At 32.0% G+C, this 20,919-nt stretch overlaps 1 protein-coding gene across 3 annotated transcripts in view; it reads right to left on the bottom strand.

The window, feature by feature from the left end:
• LOC100748072 (multiple C2 and transmembrane domain-containing protein) overlaps positions 1-20,919 on the bottom strand; it is a 36,166-nt gene that overhangs the window by 9,790 nt on the left and 5,457 nt on the right. For all 3 annotated transcript variants that reach the window (XM_024365696.2, XM_012382014.3, XM_003484654.4), the window contains exons 2-6: positions 13,624-13,935; positions 7,376-7,750; positions 5,463-5,738; positions 4,652-4,794; positions 4,121-4,312 (exon numbers count right to left, since the gene is read on the bottom strand). In XM_024365696.2, the coding sequence (XP_024221464.1) occupies positions 4,121-4,312; positions 4,652-4,794; positions 5,463-5,738; positions 7,376-7,750; positions 13,624-13,681 (1,044 nt within the window). In that variant the 5' untranslated portion in view covers positions 13,682-13,935. The remainder of the gene's footprint in view (positions 1-4,120; positions 4,313-4,651; positions 4,795-5,462; positions 5,739-7,375; positions 7,751-13,623; positions 13,936-20,919) is intronic.

The following is a 20,919-nucleotide window of genomic DNA, read 5'->3' as shown; positions in this document are numbered from 1 at the left end:
AATTTACGACGGCAGCAAAACCACAAGAACCTGACATGCTCGAATGACGATGGTGACTGCTTGGCGATACAGCTTAACTCGACAACCGAACCTCTCTTTCCCTCTCCATTCCCGACACGGGAGGTAAACATTGCGATATCACGTATACATAACTTTAATATAGTATAGGTCGACTCGCATCACATTGGCGTAGACAAATAAATAAAACATTTCTACTCTCTTTTAACCTTTTACGAAGATGTGAATTTCGCCTCTAAGAACCCAATTTTCTAGTCGAAACCTATGTACTTATCTGATAAGAACTTTGTTGATACTACGAGCGGAACTAGATATTGAACAGTATTTATTCGTGGAGACTGAAAAGTATTTACGAGTAGTACTGTTTAGAGTACATAATTTTCAAGCTGCCTAAGACCACTTATGGAAAAGTGTATTTGACAAAACGATTCGTACATTCATAATAAAGCGATATTCCGTTACTTTGAGCACGGTATACGTTCAAGTAAATGATAAAATTTGACGTTTAAATGGTTATCGGATTAAAGTAAGCCATACAATACGCCAAAGATATCAAACTTTAAAAAGGTATAACCTTTAAACCAATGAGATCCTTAAACTCAAAACCGTGAAAGTGAAAGTGCATAAAGTGTTGAAAATAGAGAGGTACCCAGAGAGGAAAAGCTTATTCTGACAAAGATTTCTTAATTTCTTCATTTTTCTCTGTATACTTTTTCTGTATACTTTTTTTATATTTTTAGGATTTACAGAGTATAGCATCGCATTGTTATAGGCAAGTGGTCAAGATACGCTGCTACTTTCTTTTAGTTTCTGATTAAGATCCTATATCTTTTGATATAGAATTTCATACATTCTGCGTAGACTGCGTAATTTTGCATGCAAGGTACGTCAGGATTAGAGATTAAGTAACATTTGTTTATCTATATAGATGATAAATGACGACTGGTGTCAGAAGGTTGAATACGTATGTACTTTATAACCTACCGATAATGGACTCTTTTGAGACCACGTGAAACCTGTTAACTACTGAAACAGTTCGTGAATGGTTATTGTAATATTGTGAGCGCTTTATACTCGAACTTCGTCGTAGCATTTATATACTCACGTCTAGCAAAGTATCAAAATAAAACAGTATATTGTCGCCTTCCTAGTTTGTATTTTTAATATAATTACCATTTTAGAAAACCTTTTGTATGCATGTAAATATAACAATTATATTTATAATAAAGATGTGCATGTAATTAAAATAGAAATGTCCTGATTCTTAAAATTGTAGAAATTTATACCAGTCAGCGTTACTTAACCACATTCATGTAATTGCTTTTTAAATGCATGCGTCATGTTCCATTGATACCTATAACACATTACATAAGATAACTCCATTAATTCACACCCGACGACAATAAACGTTAGCAAACGTTTGTATGAATATTTTGTCGACTATCTTACCGATAAGTCAATGTTATACAGGAAGACCAATTGTATTTGCAAATCATATTTCAAATTATATTCCGGAATTTTAATTCCAATTTTCATCGATATTGATCATCTTTTCTATCGATTCCATTTACAATTATACAAAAAGTAATAACACAAATGTAAATCAAATAAATTTATCATAAATAATTCATACATTCTTTTTACCCAATCGATTTCAGCGACGAAATTACCTTCTCCTAACGTTTCATGATTTTCTAATCCTTTAGACAAATTTCCATTAATTCAGAACTTACGAAATCTACTTCTTTCTTCTACTTAATGATATTGCAGATCGATTTCGATCAATTTCGACACTCGAAATAATCTAGTGTGAGACTATAACCATCGGTTACAATGGTTAGATCAGGCTCATTTTCTTGCGCATATGGAGAAATTGTATTGCTGAAGCAGAAACATATCAAGAAATATATGTCTTTTACAGTATCGCTGAAGATTGCAATGCCTAATCATATAAAATATGATATATATTTATGATTTATGTCTTATAATCTCACAAGTACATAATGTATACTAATATATTCTAAGGTAAAGGATATCAAATACCAGAGTCAGAATCTGAAAATAGTAATTAAACGACAGACCTATTTTGCAATAGAAGAAATTCTCAAGGCATCAATATCTTCCATATCTTTGAAAACCTAATGAGTGTTCTGGGAACTAACTGTGTAATACTGATGAATCTTATCACCTGTTTATCACATAATGTATTAAATGTATTTTTATTCAAGAAAGAAGATTAAAGAGACAATTTACTAATACAATTTTTTTATAACCGTGATATTAAGAAAATTTAAATTAAGATTTATTTATTATTATAGCAGTTTTATTAATAGTAGTTACTAAGTATATACTTACTATAGTATTATTTAAGATAGCATAGTTATAAAGACTTATATTAAATAGTAGATTAAATTGAAATTTTTGTGAGCACATTTAAAGAAATAGAACCTAAGCACAGATTTATTTTACTCACTAAACATTATCATAAACACAATGATACTAAGCTGCCAACTTTCTATAAATACATGAACATCCACAATCTGTTTATTAAAAATAATCCTATAGTATCAATTTATTTCAACGGAAAGCTATATCGTACCTTCTATTCATTCTTCTATAGAATCAACAACGAAACGAGCAATTTGTTGATAGATCTTTCCATGGCAAACACTTCGACAGTTCGTGTTCACTGTCTGCGTTCCAATTGCAGCTTGTCGAAGTTCATAGTCGATGGACTTATCGTTTACCGATATTCCACTGCGTACAACGTATCTATCCACAGGAACGTCGAATTGTTCATTGTACAATGTTTAATGCTTGCCAGGGTGAATCGTTCGAAGTGTCCATCGAGTAACAGTCGAATATTCCTTTGATACAGTAATAAACATGAAACTGGACCAACGAGCCCTAATTTTCCATTCAGGTACTTCATTATCAGTTCCTCGACCTATTTTAATCGATTTTAACATAATGAGGATCAATGATGTTATTAGGTTGACTAGCATATGAAATGTTATGAAATGCTGGAAATGCTTGGAAAATACTACCCATTAAATATATTGTCCTATCATCGATTATTTTTTTCATTAATTATCTTTATTAATTACTTTTTTTAATTCCATGCTTTTACTCCTCGCATATTCCAAGTTATTGAATTTCTCAACGCATACAACTTGAAATTATATTTTGTTAATTCTTAATATGAAAAGTGCAGCTGAAACTAGTCAGTCGTGTTATAATTTTAGCACGTTCACCTGTAAGGCTGTAGGTATCATAGAGTGTCAGATTCGCACATTTTTACTGCTTACAAATTATGCAGCATTCATATGCAGTTCATTCGGTTTATTAAAATTCTCTTCACAGCGGCTCGTGCGAGGGAGATAACGTCGTTCAAAAGTGGCACAACGGTCTGTGTGCCCCTATCACCGCCATAATATGCAAATCCTCGACATTATCTATGTTTATGGATTCTGAATCGGCAACTGTTTAGCCTCGATAGTAGTAAATAACTACAGGTCGCATAACCGATCAGGAACATTTACCGTTTAAAGTTTCCTTATTAGGAGAGACGAAGAGAGTTTGGAGCTTAAACATGCAGTAACTTTGTCTTGGAAAGCTTCCCATACAATAATAACTAAGACAGATATTTAGGTGATCCCATTTAGCTGACCCACCCTGTATATTGATTGTTTATGTACAAGAGAGTACAGCAAAAAGAAATTCTTACAAACTCACTAAGAAGTTAGTAAATTTGATACACATTGTGGTAATAGAAGACAAGATGGAGCAAGCCAAAGCTCCGGAGTTTACTTTGACAGGTGTCTGTCTCTATTATCTACACTTATAAGCTAAACCACCGTCGCCTATATCTTGAAGCTCCGTTATTCTGATCGTATTTATTTGCTTCATCAACATAATTTAAGCACCATAGAACAAACAGGAGGACTTTACAATCTCGGTTTTAAATTTCCAGACGCTGATTTTATCCTCATTAAACGGTATATTAATACTACTGCGCCTGATAAAGAACTACGATTACTTTAAAAAATAGCTAAACAATCCACTAAGACATTAAGAAATTACAAAATATCAAAAAATCTACCTGTTCCTTTTCCTGCTGGTTCCTCGGCCAAAGGGTAACTGTTAAATAAATCTCGCCCAAATGTTGTTTGGGCCTATTGTGGTCTTTCAGTTCCAACATGACATCCTGTGACTGGCCTAGGTCCAATTGCGTGAGATCCAATTGCGCTACGCCCATAAAGTCATCCTGCAGGCCCCAGTCGTAGTCGAAGACCTGTCGAAACGACCAAGGTCTTTTGCTAGTCAAAAGAAAGAGCAAGAAGAAACTGATAAAAATCCCGGCGACCATCTCCAAACATTCTAGGACGAATTGCAGAGCGAATAAAAAGAACACGATCTATGGAATAAATTTAATTTTCTTTCAGAATTTTTCGTGGGTGACTATTACAGTTAGCATCAAGAACGAACAGGACTAAGAATTTCTTTAGAATAAATTCATTCTCTTTTTTAATACACTGAGAGACTGAGTTGACAAAAGCTTGAGAAAAATTTCATTAAAAAGATTCTTAATAATCTTATATGCATATAACTTGTATAACGATGTAGAATTTACCTTGAATGTTAGAGACTGGAAAGGATCCTCGATTGGCAGAGTTACACTTTCATCCCAAACTGGATTCAGGTCACGGTGAACGGTCCGCGACTTGTGCAATAACCGACCCCCGCTTTTCACTTTCACGTAAGGATCACTGGCTCCTGAAATACACAATTAATATCCTGTTCTTCAATTCCATGCCAAATAATAGTTATTTGCTTAATCGAAATTTTATCATGATTTTGGGTAACATTCTACGAAAGGGGGATTACATGAAACTGGGGCAAGTCCTTTGATAGAGTAAAACCGGAAAACGTTGGGCTTTGGTAATATATGTATCGTGATACAACCTTGCTATTTCTCTAAGAATAAGTGGTACTCTTTCTACATGGGTAGAATATTCTTCATGTGATGGAGGAAGGTTGAAAACTAGGTACTACATATTCGAAGAACAAGTATTTTATACTCTTCTTTTCTAAAAAAAACAAAAGTAGCAAGTTTTTATATTTTTCAAAATTAACATCATACTTAAAAGGAGAATACATAATAATAATATTAGAAATTTTATTACACTATTCAATTATTGTAAATTACACAATTTAAATTACACAATTATAAATAATTGCTTCCATATTAAATTCATGAAATCTTTCATACACAAAAGCTACTTCAATTAATCAAAAGGACTGATCTAGACTAATTTGCCACCCTTTCACAGCTATTCGCGCAGTTCTTCAAAGACAGCTGGCAGAATCAAAATACACAGGCACAGTTCTACTTTCGTCTACTTATAAAGGCAGAAGAAGCGAAAAATGAAAGTTTATCTCACCGCATCTATCCATAGCAACAAGGTTCGCCCCTCTTTTGATGTGCAAACGAAGCTGGAAGAAAGCATGCTGCCTCAACGCTAATTCCCTCCTACGGGCGAGTTCCTCCTGAACGAACGAGCTATCATCCTGGCTGATCGAGCCTCGAGCTTCCTCGTTCGAGTCCTTTGAGTGCTGGAAACTCAAGGATCCTTTCGAATATGCTTCGCTGCATTTTCCAGGGCTGTCTTCCGGTCTCGTCACGACATTCTGCCTTCCTCCGTATACCAATGGCGACTCTACGTGTACAGAAATATCAAACACGTTAAACACAACGTGTTGATCATATAATATGCAGGATGATTCTAATTTTGGTAACTTAATCTAACTTAATCTTAATGTGAACTAACACCCCTCAGAGGAGATGTATAGTATACAATTTTCTGCTATTTTGGTTTTTCACCAAGATTTAACTTTGAATTACTACATTGAATTTTTTACATAGATTTAAAACTTCTACATTCCACATTAAAAAATATGTGATTATTATAATAAATGGGTTTAAAAATTAGTATACTGAAGATTAGTATTCTTAAAGATTATACATGCACATACATAAATGTATTTAGCATTCCTTTAATGTAAACATGATTCCAGAAAATACATTTAATGAATATTGTGAATAAATATTGTTGAATGAACGAAGTCCTTCAGCAGATAATTAACTTTAATCTAGCACTCAGTGTTTTCTTAAAACTGTAATCACAATAACTTCTTAAATAACAAAATGATATAATAATTAAATCAGAAAGTGTTTTCAAGTAAATATTTTTGAAGGAACTCTGTTCAACTTAGAACACTGTTCAATCAGATATGTACGTAAATAGTTTATTAGCTTGTGCAGTACACAGGAAAGCTTTTCAGTTTAACACCAGTCTAATAATGATGCACAAACGATAGAAACCCCTAGCACACGTTTCGCAGATCAATCAATATAATGAAACATAAACGACCTGCTCGTATCGATCCCCTGCATCAAATGTGCGCGACCTGGCTTTCAACATTTGCAAAGTTTTTCTCTTTTTCATAACTTGATCAAGAACAGAGAGAAAAAATTTTCCCCTGCTGCGAAACAAATTTCAAAGTTAACATCCATTAAGCCTCGTTATTACTCTACTCGAGGCTGATCTTTTTTATGAAAGCAATCCACCGTGACAGTTTCATCGTTCTTTGTTCGATCATACTTCAGCTAATTGAAACTTAATTTTTTCCATGTACTATATCGTTATGTATTGTACGTGCACGTGTATGTATTGTACTGTGCATGCTGAATGTTCTTATTTACATTTTCATCTTGTTCGTTTACACCTTTGACTTGTGTGCTTAAAATTTAAGCTTACTATTTACATATACTATCAGTTTATCTATCTTCCTATTTGTTTCTTTGTCTATTTTGCTTATTTAATTGCTTATTGACTTGTCTGCTTATCTACTTGAAATTGCCAGAATTCTTTCAAGACTATTGGAAAACCGACCATAAAACATAAAGTAACATAAATCGTATTATATTTTCATATTTAGTATTTTCTTGTATTTTATATGCGTATGTAGTTCTTTAGCAAGATGCATACTGCTATGATTATAAGTTCCTGCAAAGGGAAATTGTTATAATTTATCTGTATTAGAAATGAAGCAGCGCATAAGAAAATAAAGGATTTCTAAATCAAAAAATTGTTACATACAAGAAATTGGATACAGTAATGTAATACCAATCAATGATGACATGATGATGAGTTAATTGGTCCTCTAATAATGAGTTAACAAGTCTAGAAATGATTGAAAACAAAAAAAGACAATATATGTATTTATTTATTTATATAATATAAATATTAATTATAATATAATATATAATAGATAAATAAAAATATTTATATACCTGGATGAGTGAGACAGTGTCTGGCTGGACTCTGCGTAGCCGACGAACTTTTACTATGCTCCGAAGAGTAATCTGCAGCGTAATCGGATTCAACACCGTGAGATAACGTGGTACCGGCATCTTTTGACTTTTTCCGTTCTTTGCTTCTATTTCGACCCCACCGGCTCTTCAAGGTTGCGAAAAAGATGTGCGTACGTTGCGCCACCGAGGTGGCGTGCCGATGATGCCGATGATGATGGACGACACCAGAATCGGCTTGTTCACCGCGTCGTGACGGCGAACTGCTGTCGTTGTTCCGGAGCTCCGTGGCGCTTTTCGAGAGCTGACGGCTCCCGTTCAAGTTTAGTCGGGATCTCTCTTCCACAAGTCTGCTATCTGGAAAATTATTCTTCTATGTGATACGTAATTCCTTAACAGAATACAGCCATGTTTCACGAAAAACAATCTCATCATAATACATTTCGCATACATAATACATAATACATATCATAATATAATTGTTCCACGAAATACATAAGCACATAATAATGTCTTATACATTATCAGTAATTCGTAATTAGTAATTAGCAATAAAATAATAAAATAACGTAATAGTATCGAGGATCATGTACATTGCAGCATCATAACTCATATTCAATAGAAGTAGGTTATGTTCATACGCATTAAAGCTCAATTTTAATCGGTTGACTGCCATGGCGATTACACATTAGCATTTGTGATGGCGCCACAGAAGTCTCTGTCCCTCTGCATGGAGTGCATGCAATAGTGGTGCCACAGGGAAAATTAGTGGCCAGAAATATCAAAGCTGTCAGTAGCGTTATAAGTACGTTGCGGATAATTGTTAAAATTATGTATTTAGTATTTTCATGAACGCAATTAAAGCAATGGAATCTAACAGTAAGCGAAAAATCGTTTCGCTCGAAACGTTTAAATACGTATTATTAGTAGGCACGATATTTTAAAAATTTATTAAATTGAGAATTATTTAATTACTATAAAATAAAAATAATTTGGAAATTATTTCATGTACATTTTTTTAATTTCAAATTTCCTGTAACTGTGCAAACATTAAAATTGATAATTTGATAAATAACAGTAACATAATGATATACAATAATTATGAATATTCGTATACATATAAGAGACAATAATCTAGCTTAGCGTATGATTTTATACAAGTACGATCCATATTGATGAATGAGCCAAAAGGGAAGACAATAAGAGCAGACTTAATCTGCAAAAAATTGCTGTAAAGCTTGTAAACGTTCGACTGAAAGAACGGAAAGCTCCGCGTATCCATCCCGTATACAATATCGTTAGTAACGCGATCGATGTCCAAGAGCATGAGAAAGCCACCTGAGCCTTTAATTCCTCCAATGAGGTCGTTACAATCACGTTCACAAAGGCGTTTAATCACTAACAACGAGAGGGTAGTTACGTTGCAATATTCTGCGGCAGAATTACGTTTTATATGTACTTACATTATTAGTGAACAAACTATGAAACCGTCTAAATCTTTAGCAGTTCTATCTAGAAATCAAGATACTATATCGATTTTGAATAAACCATGAACTCGTTCGAGAACGAGAAAAAGTCCAGATAAAACTAGAACATCTGACAAAGCTATCACTCACGTATCTAGAACTCATCAACCAATATGAAACATATATAGATATACATAATATGTACATATGCATTAGCATATATCTAAGGAATTATTATGCAAATACAACTTTTAATTCACTCCTCTCCCATAAGAATTTAATATTATGTTACAATTATGTTTGTCTTACATTTTCAATGCATTCCATCTGCAAAACATTCATTCACATAAATATAATAAACAAAATGTAGATAGCTAATATTATGTACATATCAATAATAAAATTTATACATTGAATAATGAAATACAATAAAATATAAGTAATGAGATATCAATATAATATAAGGTTAGGAATGATAAAAAAGTTAGGTACATGTATCTAAGTAAAAGTCTCTTATGGCAAGAGGATACCAAATTATTCAGGCATGCATTGAATTCAAAGGTTCTGGGGTTAAGTGCCATGCCATGTCTCAGAGACCTCTTACTAGAAGGCACCCACTCACCCCTTCCCCAAACGATAGTCAAATCTTCCAGGAACAATGTTCCTATTCTTGGGGGCAACACAATGTCGGGTTCCTTGCCATATGTACTGTGTACATAACCGAAGACTCACACGCGTCTTTCAAGCAATTAATCCCATGACACCTGATAGCTATTTGGTTTCTCTAGCTACTCTTGAACATTATTTACTCTCAGAAGAATTTTGGTCGAATGCAAGTTAAATATGCTAGATTTGTGATAACAGATTTTTCTATGAAACTATACAAGAATTAATTCGTATATAGTAACGTATATTATCAACAATTAAACGTGTCAATCTACTTAACAGTGAGATTTTTAAATTATGTAAAATACTATACAATATAAATAACAAAATAATACTGGTAAACTGCTACAAATGTGATTTATTTAATATAGATAACCTAAAAGAAGAAAAATAAAATATTAATAATTAAAATAATAAAAATAAAAAACTGATTTTAATGAACAGGTAAAATATAATGTCCAAGTGTTTATTTGGAAATACCACTTCACCTTAATAATATGGTGTACCTATTACATCTGTATAACCTGCGTGCGCATGCAAACAGTTTATTAAATATAAGCAATTGCTGGTCAAATGGGAGATCTGTCTGAAATTTTTACAAGATTATTTGGATTGCATCAATATGGCTTAACATATTTTCAAACAAAGATGTTAATAACCAATGACTTACGTTAGACGCACTGTTATACAACATATGATATAATTAATGGTACAACCACGAAGAAAGCACAGTCTATGCGACAATACGTATAATGTTGTGCCACGTTAAGTTATAGAGTGATCGTACTAGTCAGAGTAGCGACGTTAAGAATTCTTTATAGGATTATCTTGAAAATTAGGATTTTCTAATATATGTCTTTTATAAGATTTTCTATAGCATTATATGTAATATATATAGTGTAATCATGGATTAAATTGACTAAAATATGGCGATACATACAATGGCGCTAGTAGATACAACAACCTTTAAAGTCGTTCATAGGAACATCTTAGAGGTTAGAATTATCTTATATTTTTTTGTAGGCATTTCCTATAGCACAGTATTTGAATATCCATCATATAAAACTTTTATGTTATAAATACATACATATTATTATCTCCTCTATGCATCTATATATCGTACTTCATCATACATGCAAATCATTCTAAAAATACAACGGGAAGAGAAACGACATTTAACCAAGCTGCAGAAACGCCACAAAGCTTGGTAGAGTGAGTAAATTGGATATAATATAGGGAATTAGAAACACTCGATACCTCGCTTAAAAGGTTATTGATGTACAGTCTCTTTGTAGGGAGATGGGTTTGATGACGACAAAAAATACAAGAAAAATACATTATATTTATTTCTATGGGAACTAAATGTAGGTAATATTATGAATACCTAAGCGATATTTTATGATCCAATGATGAAAGAGGAAGTGACGTTGCATGGAAAAATTGTTTATCTGTAAAAAAAGCAGCCAGTTATCTCTTACTCTGTTAACTAAAAGTTTCTATAACAATATAATTACTAGATTAAAATATTTCTTTTTTAAATTATATTTGTAATTATAAGATGTACATTGTGATATTTTATGATTCTTTTTAAAAATTTGGTTAATAATTGTTCATTTTATTATTATTTTAATAATTGTTCATTGTCGTCTAATATTATTTTTCTGTTGAATCGTACAAGATGATTTCATAAGAAAGAAAGTATCCAGAGGGAGGAGAAATGTAATTCAGTGTGTTCAATGTTATTAGATTTCGGCCAGATTCGTCGGAAACGAAAATAACACATTGATCCACGAGAGAAAACGGATTTGATAGGGAATGGTACTATTACAGGATATTGCTCTAATCTAATTGATTGCGGATAATGGAAAATATGTAATTCTAATTTTCAAACCGAATATAGTTGCAAGAAAAGAAACAATGAAAAAAGACAAGCTTGCAATTTCTGTTTTTTCACGAATTACTCTATGCATGATATATATGTCAGAATCTTACTATATCCTTAATTTTGAATCAGCACATAATTGAATACACAATTGAAGTACATAAAATGACACATGCAATTTTAGGTGCATCAAACAGCGCCACTACTGGAGAGTTTTAAGAGGCTGCATTTCTTCCACCAACTATGCTTCTAGCTCTAACTCAGGCAAGTAGTATAACAGACGATTAAGTTGACCAACTGTGATTCCAATTCATACCCATAATAAAATTTCTAATAAATTTTCACTTTTAGTTAAATTTAATGTAGATTTATGTATAGATCATAGATACAGAAATTATTACATGTGATTTACATATAATATCTTAACTGTATACTTAACTATGATCTCAATCAAATTTAATATGTAAAAAGAGCATGTAAAGCAGTGGTTTAATTCGATGACACAATGACAATCGCAATGGAGCAAAATTTAACGGTTTACGTAATCGCATAAAAGTACATTTAACAGTCATCACCGACAATGCAGCCTCGTTGAGCCTTGTTGACTGTGATCACATGAATCCAGATTTTATCTCATAGCGTTTAAGTGAATCAAATGGGGAAAAAATCGAACTTAACGAAGTATTTGTAGAGTGATTGAAATAACTGGATACGACACAATGACCAGATTTTATTAACCCGTGAATGATTAATTATAGGAGAGTCAGTTTTAATGCGATTTCGTCAATTTATAAAACAGATAATTCATAAGAGAGATACGATATTATGTAAATTATGAAATATTTAGCGATAAATATCGTATTTTATATGTCGAATATTTTCGATTTATATAATTTTTGTAAAGAATTAGAATTGAAAAATCCATAACAAAAATGACCCTTTGAATCATAGTCTATATAGGTGACATAGCAAGTTAGGTTAAGTTATTTAATATTGAAATATTTAGTTTTAATTTGTATTTTGTATATTATGTGATAAAAAGCATTACGAACCTACAGTCGATAACATCTATCGTGCAGTCAATTAGTTATCATTTTCTCCAAAATGGTTCCTAATGACTACGGAACTACTGTGAACGTTCCTGCGGACTTTGTTCCGCTGAGAGTGTATTAGAGTTGTATATATACATATACTTGCACGAATAGTGGTCCATACCGGATTACTGATAATCTATCGACCTATAAGATTCCTGTAACCAATATCTTTCTAGACTACTCTCTACCGTGATTCCATTGAAATTTGGAAAAATTACCGCATTCGAAAAAACAATCTCCTTACCGAAAGGTTTCTAGAAGGAATTGTAAAAACAAGAAAACCTAACCTTTTAAAGAGTACATTTAATAATAAAGAAATAGTCTAAGAAAAGGGTAATAAAACAAGTAATGTAAAAATATACATAAAAAATTATAATAATAAAAGTATAATAGAAGAATAGAAACAACATTAAAAGAAGTACTAACAATAGGAATAACAAGGACACCAACAATACTAACAACGAGCAACACCATAGAGAAGATACGATATCAAAACACAAAGAAAAATAGTGCATTTTCCATATGAAAATACGACAAAGGAACTTTAAGATATTTTCAAAGACAAAGTTCCTTTAAACTCTTTTAAAAGATATCCCAGAAGTCCAGATATCCTAGATATCCAGAGGACATCATATGTCAAAAGCATAAGACCGGAAAGCTTTAGGTGGATGAAGTTGACTTACAAAGTCGCCAACGTGAAAATGTGACACAATATATATACGGAGTAAAGAAAGAAACTTAAAGAAAAATACAGAATTATAAAAAAATCTTCAATGCAACTTCCAAATAAAATCATGCCCAAGCACCAAATAAAAAAAAACCAAACTAAAGACAACACACAAAATCACCAATACTTTCAACCATTACTATATCATCATTTATAACAAAGTCGTCACTTAATCAAACTCTTTAGAACTCCACAAATGTTTCTCAATTTTCAAGCAATGTACAAACAGCATGTTATTCACTATCAATTCTTTTGTATTCGGTATTTATCTAGATAATTGGAGGAACTGACCTAGGTCAATATACAATATCTAGCATAACTCCCGTACCATAATTGACAGCAATAGTCAATAACAAAGGTAGAGGACAAAAGGTTAGGAGGATTAGCGCACTCACCCACTTGTATCTGTTCACTGTCCTCCGACCCAGCGAGTAGCTCGACGCTCTTGCTCATCTTATCCACCGAATACGCGGTTTGTATATCGAAGCTCCAGCTCGCGAGCCTTTAATCTCTTCTTGAAGTGCGCCAGTCTGCCGCATGCCGACAGCATGATTTCGTCGGGAGATCAACGAACCTAAGGAGCATCGGCAACCAGCCGCATATCCCGAGTTTCCACGGGAATCAACCTCACTTTCAGATGATCCTGGATCCCGTCAATGCTTCCACGGCTGCTCCATGCTTTTCGCGATTCAAGTTGACGCGATCAACTGCCGTGATAGATGAAACAATCGTGAGAATGCGATACCATGAATTTTCATTTATACTAACATTCGAAACTTTGGGTACACATACCCTATTTCTACTATAAACATGTCTGGTAAAATTGAAAACGAAATACGTAGCAAACACGAGACTTGTGCAGAATTGTGAAAAAACAACGCAAGATGGCGGTACGGTATTGTTCGCATTTATATCTGTTTCGTAAACTTTGCTATAACATATTTGTATATTTTTATATTAAGTAATTATCAATTTTAATAAATGCAATTGCTCGATTGTTATTAACTACTAAGAACACTGACTATTATATTAACTAAATATATAATGTTATATGTACGTTTATAAATAAAAAGCACATAGACTAAATAAGACTTAGAAGAAAAAGGACGTGAAACAGTAAAATTGTATCCCCCAAATTGTATCTATAAAAACCCCAAACTCCAAAAGATCATTTTTCAAACAGTAATTAGTCAAATTATCTAAATTCAAACAAGTTAAAATCATTTTACTAGTATAAACTTATTACTTACTCGATACAAGTTCCTACACTAATTATTATTAAACAGGTTACACGACTTCAATTTTCTTATATTCATGTATTTAACTTCAAACCAGTTTATTGTTGTATACCTATTACCTTACTTACAATTAGTAAAAAATATGGTTCTATATTTCAAAGAAAATTCTTTCAACTACCAACAAACAACAAGGAGCTGGATCTAATCTAATGTTATTTAACTTTATATTTGTTGACATTGATTCTCTAGGCCTAATTGATGTTAGACATACGCCACTCTAGATAAACAATTCTATGATTTAAATTCAAACAATTTCAAGTAAAATTACATTGGACAAAAAATTAAAATTAAGTAACCTGACTAATCGGAAGACTTGAATAGTTAGATAGAATAAGACAATCACAGAAGAAAGATAAGATAGTAGTCAAACGCAGTACATGATTAACCTTCAAATGGCTCTCAGCCATCAATATCTCTGACCTCTAGCGTAAACACACGTACATAAACGCACAGCTTCCTCTGACGTATCGAAATTTGTTGAATGTGCACGGTCCAATAATTTAGCATCTGTTGCCGTCTGACTTAAAGTAGAGGCCAAGAATATTGACTGGTTAAGGGCATTGCTCCTCCGTTGCTTTACCACACTGATCAATACTATGTAATGTAATGTAAATGTTATATATAATATGTATTTGGTTAAATAGATAAACGTTAGAAATATATAGAAAGTGGTCTCGATGTATTAATTGACGCCGCTACGTACGAGAACGTACCACTACAGTGAATACTGTCTATAGTTGTGCGTCTGTGGCAGTGTATGTGTCAGAATTGGTTGTCGGCTTAGCTTGTCTTCTGTTTATAAACAGAGGTCGAACGAGCTTAAAGATACCATGCATACCGTGCATATACAAGTCTGCAAAAAATGTGTGTTATCCTCGTTTATAAACAGAAGATGGCGGCCGGTGATTGGCAGACAATACTGACTCGTAGACTGCCACAGACGCACAACTGTAGACAGAATTCACTGTAGTGGTACCGACAGTCCTTCGCGAATATCTCGGTAGCTAAGCGAGTTCTGCCCTTATATGTTTAGAAAAAAGTTGTTCCAAATGTTAGATTTTACAATATATCTAAAAATCATAGAAATCGAAGTCTAGTCAGTCCTTCTACAGTTTTACCGAATGTAATTTCTGCTGTGGCAATAACTTTATGATATAAACCCTCTTTCATCTATATTCTTTAGTATATTTTCTTTCTTCGTACAAAAGTGAATCCATTCTTCCTCCTACGGCAAGAGTGCAATGACGCTGGACAAGAAATAATTTTGATCAATCAGCACATTCAATCTTACTTCATAATGATGCACCGTATGGTAAAAGTCAACGAATGTTGATATGTACATCATAGAAGACTGTACATTTACGCGCATCGGATACTATATAATAACATGTTATTTGTTGCGCGCTCTTATGTGACGCGACGTTGTACAGCGCGCTTGTGAATTTGACTTATGTAATTCTTATCAGGATACTCTACAAATATCACACATTTTAGAATTATAATCTATTAGTTAGAACGAAACAAAGAATGGAGACAGTCAAAGATTGTTAATTGGAAATATCGTAGTAAAGAGAATGCGGATTTTTATGCATTTATGGAAAATTGCAAAAATGCATGCAAAGTATATTAACTTAAAGTAGAATGCTTGTTATAGTATTTAGTAGGTATAGCAAAACTTTGCAAGTAAATTTTAGTCTTTCAATTATTTATATTCGTATAACTAAATAATTATGTATTAGTAAAATTAATAAAGTTATGATTATTTTAATTCTCATAAATATCCGCAGTCTAATAATAAATGTTAAATAATGGTATATTAATTAATGGTATATTGACATATTTTCATATTGTCTAAAAATTGTTTAAAAATAGTGAAAAATAAAATGATTGAAACTACATAATATTTTTTTTACAGTACATCTTAATATATTAAATCATTATACTTTAAGGTCTATTTTACAGATATGTACGCAGGATAAGATAGTAATGGTGTAAGATTAATATAGCTTTCAACCAGAACATGTACCCAAAACTTTCGTGCGATAGTTTATAGATAATATGTAGATGTACTTGTATAAATATTGCTTTAATAAATGGCTTTGCGAGAGTTGATAAATGGTAATAATTTCAGAAGAAACAATTTCGGGTGGTCATGGTGATTATTCTCAATTGAAGAATCAGTTAGGTTTTATTATTATTAATTATTATTAGGTTTAAAGTAACAGTCGATAAGCTATAGTGATCTGTGCTTAGAAAAGTATACTGGTGAAGTTTGACACTTTGTAGCGTAATGTGAAAATTAAATATATTTACTTTTTTATAAAAATAAAAATAACTAACATATATATATATATATATAGCTTTCTTAGAAATAAAAATAACCCATAACATTCTTAGTATATGTCATTTAACAATGGATGGTAGAGAGATAGTAAAGTTCCATAATTGACGTGAGAATAGTAAAAGGAGAAAATGACAACATGTATAGGTAGGCCTGCCTTTGATTGTACGTGTACTGTGTACAGGGTAAGAAGTGGGGAAGATATAGTAATGCGACGTGTGTTGACAGTCCCGCTTGTAATGCTGAACTGTGATAGTGTTACGGCCTAATAGTATCCTACATTATTGAATAACATGTACCGCAAATGTGCCATTATGCACTTTGTAATTACCTGACAAAACAAATTAATAAGTTAAACCAATAAATCGTTCTTTTCGTTAAATTCTAAAAACCAAATAATTTCAAAATCCCAAATATTCCACTGTTGAATTGTTTGTTCAAAAAGTCACACTTGTTTTGTTCTGTTACAAATTTTACAAAATAAATTTTCCTCAAAATTAATTCCTCTGTAAAAAAAAAATTATATTCTCTACAATTTTAATTCAAAATAATTTTCGCATAAAAATTCAAACAGTGTGATTTTACATTTTTATAAATGTTTCAAATTTTACTTTTACAATAAAATTTAAATATTCCCTACATTGCAAATATCCCTGTGTAATACGAGATTTATTTTATTATTCATCAAAAAAAAACAAAGAAAATATACAACGCATCTATGGCAAACGTAGTCGCTGTTGCACACAAAACACTTCTTGCAGCCTTTGCACTGATTAAATATCCATAAATTTCTGTTTAATTTACGTGCCGATGGCCAGCTCCACAGGAAACAGAAGCTGTCCAGAATGATTCACGATCGCGTGAATATTGCGCAAATTACTTCCGCCCTTAAGACTCGAACTTTCAACGATTTTCTGACAAACTAATAAACACCATATTATACATGAATTTATAAGTGAAATCTCTTTCTCTCCTTAGCACTGAATTGTTCGATAATATCAAAAAATATAATAACAATTAATCTCTTTTTGTTTAACTTTGGATTATTACTAAGGCTAAATGTACAATATTTTGCTTCTGAGATAACACTAGTGCTAATATTCTAGTTTACTCATTATTTAAGTGTTTTGCTCGAACATTATCCACGCGTGTCTGTGAAACCCTATATGTACTAGCAAAAAAATAGGTTAAGTTTAACGCGTTTACTGGTGAGACATTTTATATCACATAGTCATTGATTACTTATAGTACAGATAAGCATCATACTCACACCACAAATAAAAACACCAGTACCATCTTTGTAGAAGACATAACTATTGGTAGCACGTTTCCTACGTGGGAGAAGTTGAAACGAAAAAATTCCATAAGGTTAAGTCGTAGGCAGACTTGAATTAATTCCATAAATATTATAATGATCTTCATTTCAGAATCTAGAATATACTATATGCGCAATAAATAATTTTTATTCATAACATGTATAATAATTTACGATCACGATTAACCTTAACAGCCCATTCATTAATAAGGTTATGTTCAAATAAAATCCTAAAGTGATACTTCTCAATGCTTCGAACATTTTAAATATGTAGATTAAAGCATTTCGGGAATAAGGCTATAAGGACTTTTGGATTCAAGGTTATTAACTTTTAATGATAATAATAATAGTTTGATAAAGTGATTGTTATATTGAAGACAGAACTGTTAAGGGTAAGTGCTTCTAATAATAGTACCTATAATAGAGAAGAAAAAGCTTGATAACCACAACAAATTGTATACAGTAATTATTTCGTCATTGCTATAAATGGACAATACACATATTCACAAGTACATGGAACAAAAGAAAAAGTGGTAAAAATAAGTACTTCATCTATTTATCCTCTGCACACTCAAAGATATGAATTAGCATTACACAAACGCGTGATTACACTCGTACTATAAATAGCATACAGTATAATATGATTTCGCTTTAGCATTATTTTTGTAAACAATTTAGTAATAGTTGTGAAATATTTGTATATATATATGAATTTAAAGTATAGAAAACAAGCTTTCTAATAAAATAACTTTCATTTCGTTATTTTTGGTATATTAGATTTTTTATGTATGAAGTAATAGCAATTAATACATTTCTTTTAAGGTATAGGAAATTGACGTATAAAAGGTTATCTCAGAACATTCTTATGTTAATCAAGGGTTAAATAAACATTGTACGAAGATATTTATTATTATTTTAAGAAAACAGTTTACAGGGGATTTTTGAAAAGGTATGTATGACCAAATGGAACATCAAGATTTTGCGTATGAATCACGATGCTATTTCTCAAATTCGCTTGATAAAAGCTTGTGCTATAAGTGGAAGATAAACACGTTGCATCGCCATTCCACTCGCCAAGTTAAACAGAACAAAAATATTCGTAGAGAAATTTGGAGAGAGAAGAATAAAGTATGTAATAGTATAGAATAAGATAATAAAAAAATGATGATAGCTGTTAAAAGCACAGTTTTACTTGTACATTATAATCTTATATTATGATTTTATAATTTTCAAAATTTGTAACGAACAATTTTTCTTAGCAACAATAATCGTTTCAAATTCCAAATTTAGAATAGCAAAGTATCTTCTCAAAAAATTTCATAATAAAAGCAATTATTCCAAGTTCCATATCTTGGATAGTAAAGTTCCTTTCTCAAAAAATAATTATTCCAATTTCCAATTTTTGTGTGGCAAAGATACTCTTCTAAAAAAACATACAAATAAAGAAAGTATTTCAATATCCAAGACAAGTATTCATATACTATATAACAAAAAAAAAATCGTGATAAGTTTTATAAAATACACTGTGATGAATACAAACGATTTTCATAAGAAATTAATAAATTCAGTTAACCAGGCCGTGACTTTATCTTCGCCAGAACGATAATAAACTTTAAAACGCCAGAAACTTTATACGTAAACGAGAATGGTTGAATTGCAGAAACTGTGAAACAAATTCTAGATCTCAGCGTAGAGTACGAAGGAAGACGGAAGTTGCCGAGGAAATACGAACTGATAAACAAATAACGGCTACGCGGCGCTACGGAAATCTGAGAACGTACATATGTGCCAGTCTCGCTTGAATTCCTGAATGCATGTTGCGTTTGTCCTTTATTTACTATTACTTTTAATTGGTTCACCAAGTTAATAAAAGTCGTTTTAGTTGACTTCCTTTTGATCAATTAAGGGCTTCGTGGGAGGGCACTTTAAATGGCTTTCGAATCATAACTGATGTGTCACTATTCATACTGATAATGCTATGCTTCATTTATTTTAAAATCCTCACCTGATTGAATATCTATAAAAAAGATAGAATCAAATGATGAGTATTAAAATTGAATTTGGAGGTACTTGATCATTCAATTTCGGATTTGAATTTTTATTGATATTTAAAATTTGGATGCTTAAATTGGAATTTCTTAGTGTGAATTAATATTTGAGTGTTTAAATTTGAATTGATTGAATTAGAATCGTTAAATTTGGATTTAAAATTCGAGTTTATACTTTAATCTGAATATAAAATTTTAATTTGCCTTTAAAGGACGTTTTTTTTTATTTTTAACGTGGAGGAAACCAGCACGGATACCAGGCCGCTTCTGGGGCCGCAACCGACTAAAATCTCCATGATGACTGCGATCGAGAGAGGCCCGGAAACGCCTTTTAAGGACTATTGTAAAACTAACAAAGAAAATCGACTACTTCGCCGCCGATTCTGAATAACCTAACATTTTTTGAATACGTAACCTAGATGACATACTTTTACCCTGCCTTCATACTGCACATAACCTCACTTTTCTTATCCCCTAACTTAAAACTCACTTCACTAAAAAAACTCTAATCTAAACTATTCAAGAAACACCTAGAGCTTGCAACAAAATGATCGAAGAATCTTCCTTGTCACAGTTTCTCGTCACATAAGTAAGATAAACGACCAACCAAGAACATGATACTTCCTTAACAAAATAATTCCTTCAAACTCCATGACCTGGCACACAATTGATTTTTCCCAGAGCAAATA

The sequence above is a fragment of the Bombus impatiens genome, unplaced genomic scaffold (assembly GCF_000188095.3).
Source record: "Bombus impatiens unplaced genomic scaffold, BIMP_2.2 scf_0019, whole genome shotgun sequence".
Lineage (NCBI taxonomy): Eukaryota > Metazoa > Arthropoda > Insecta > Hymenoptera > Apidae > Bombus > Bombus impatiens.
Note: the sequence above shows the minus strand (reverse complement) of the source record. Positions and strands in the feature narration are given on the sequence as shown.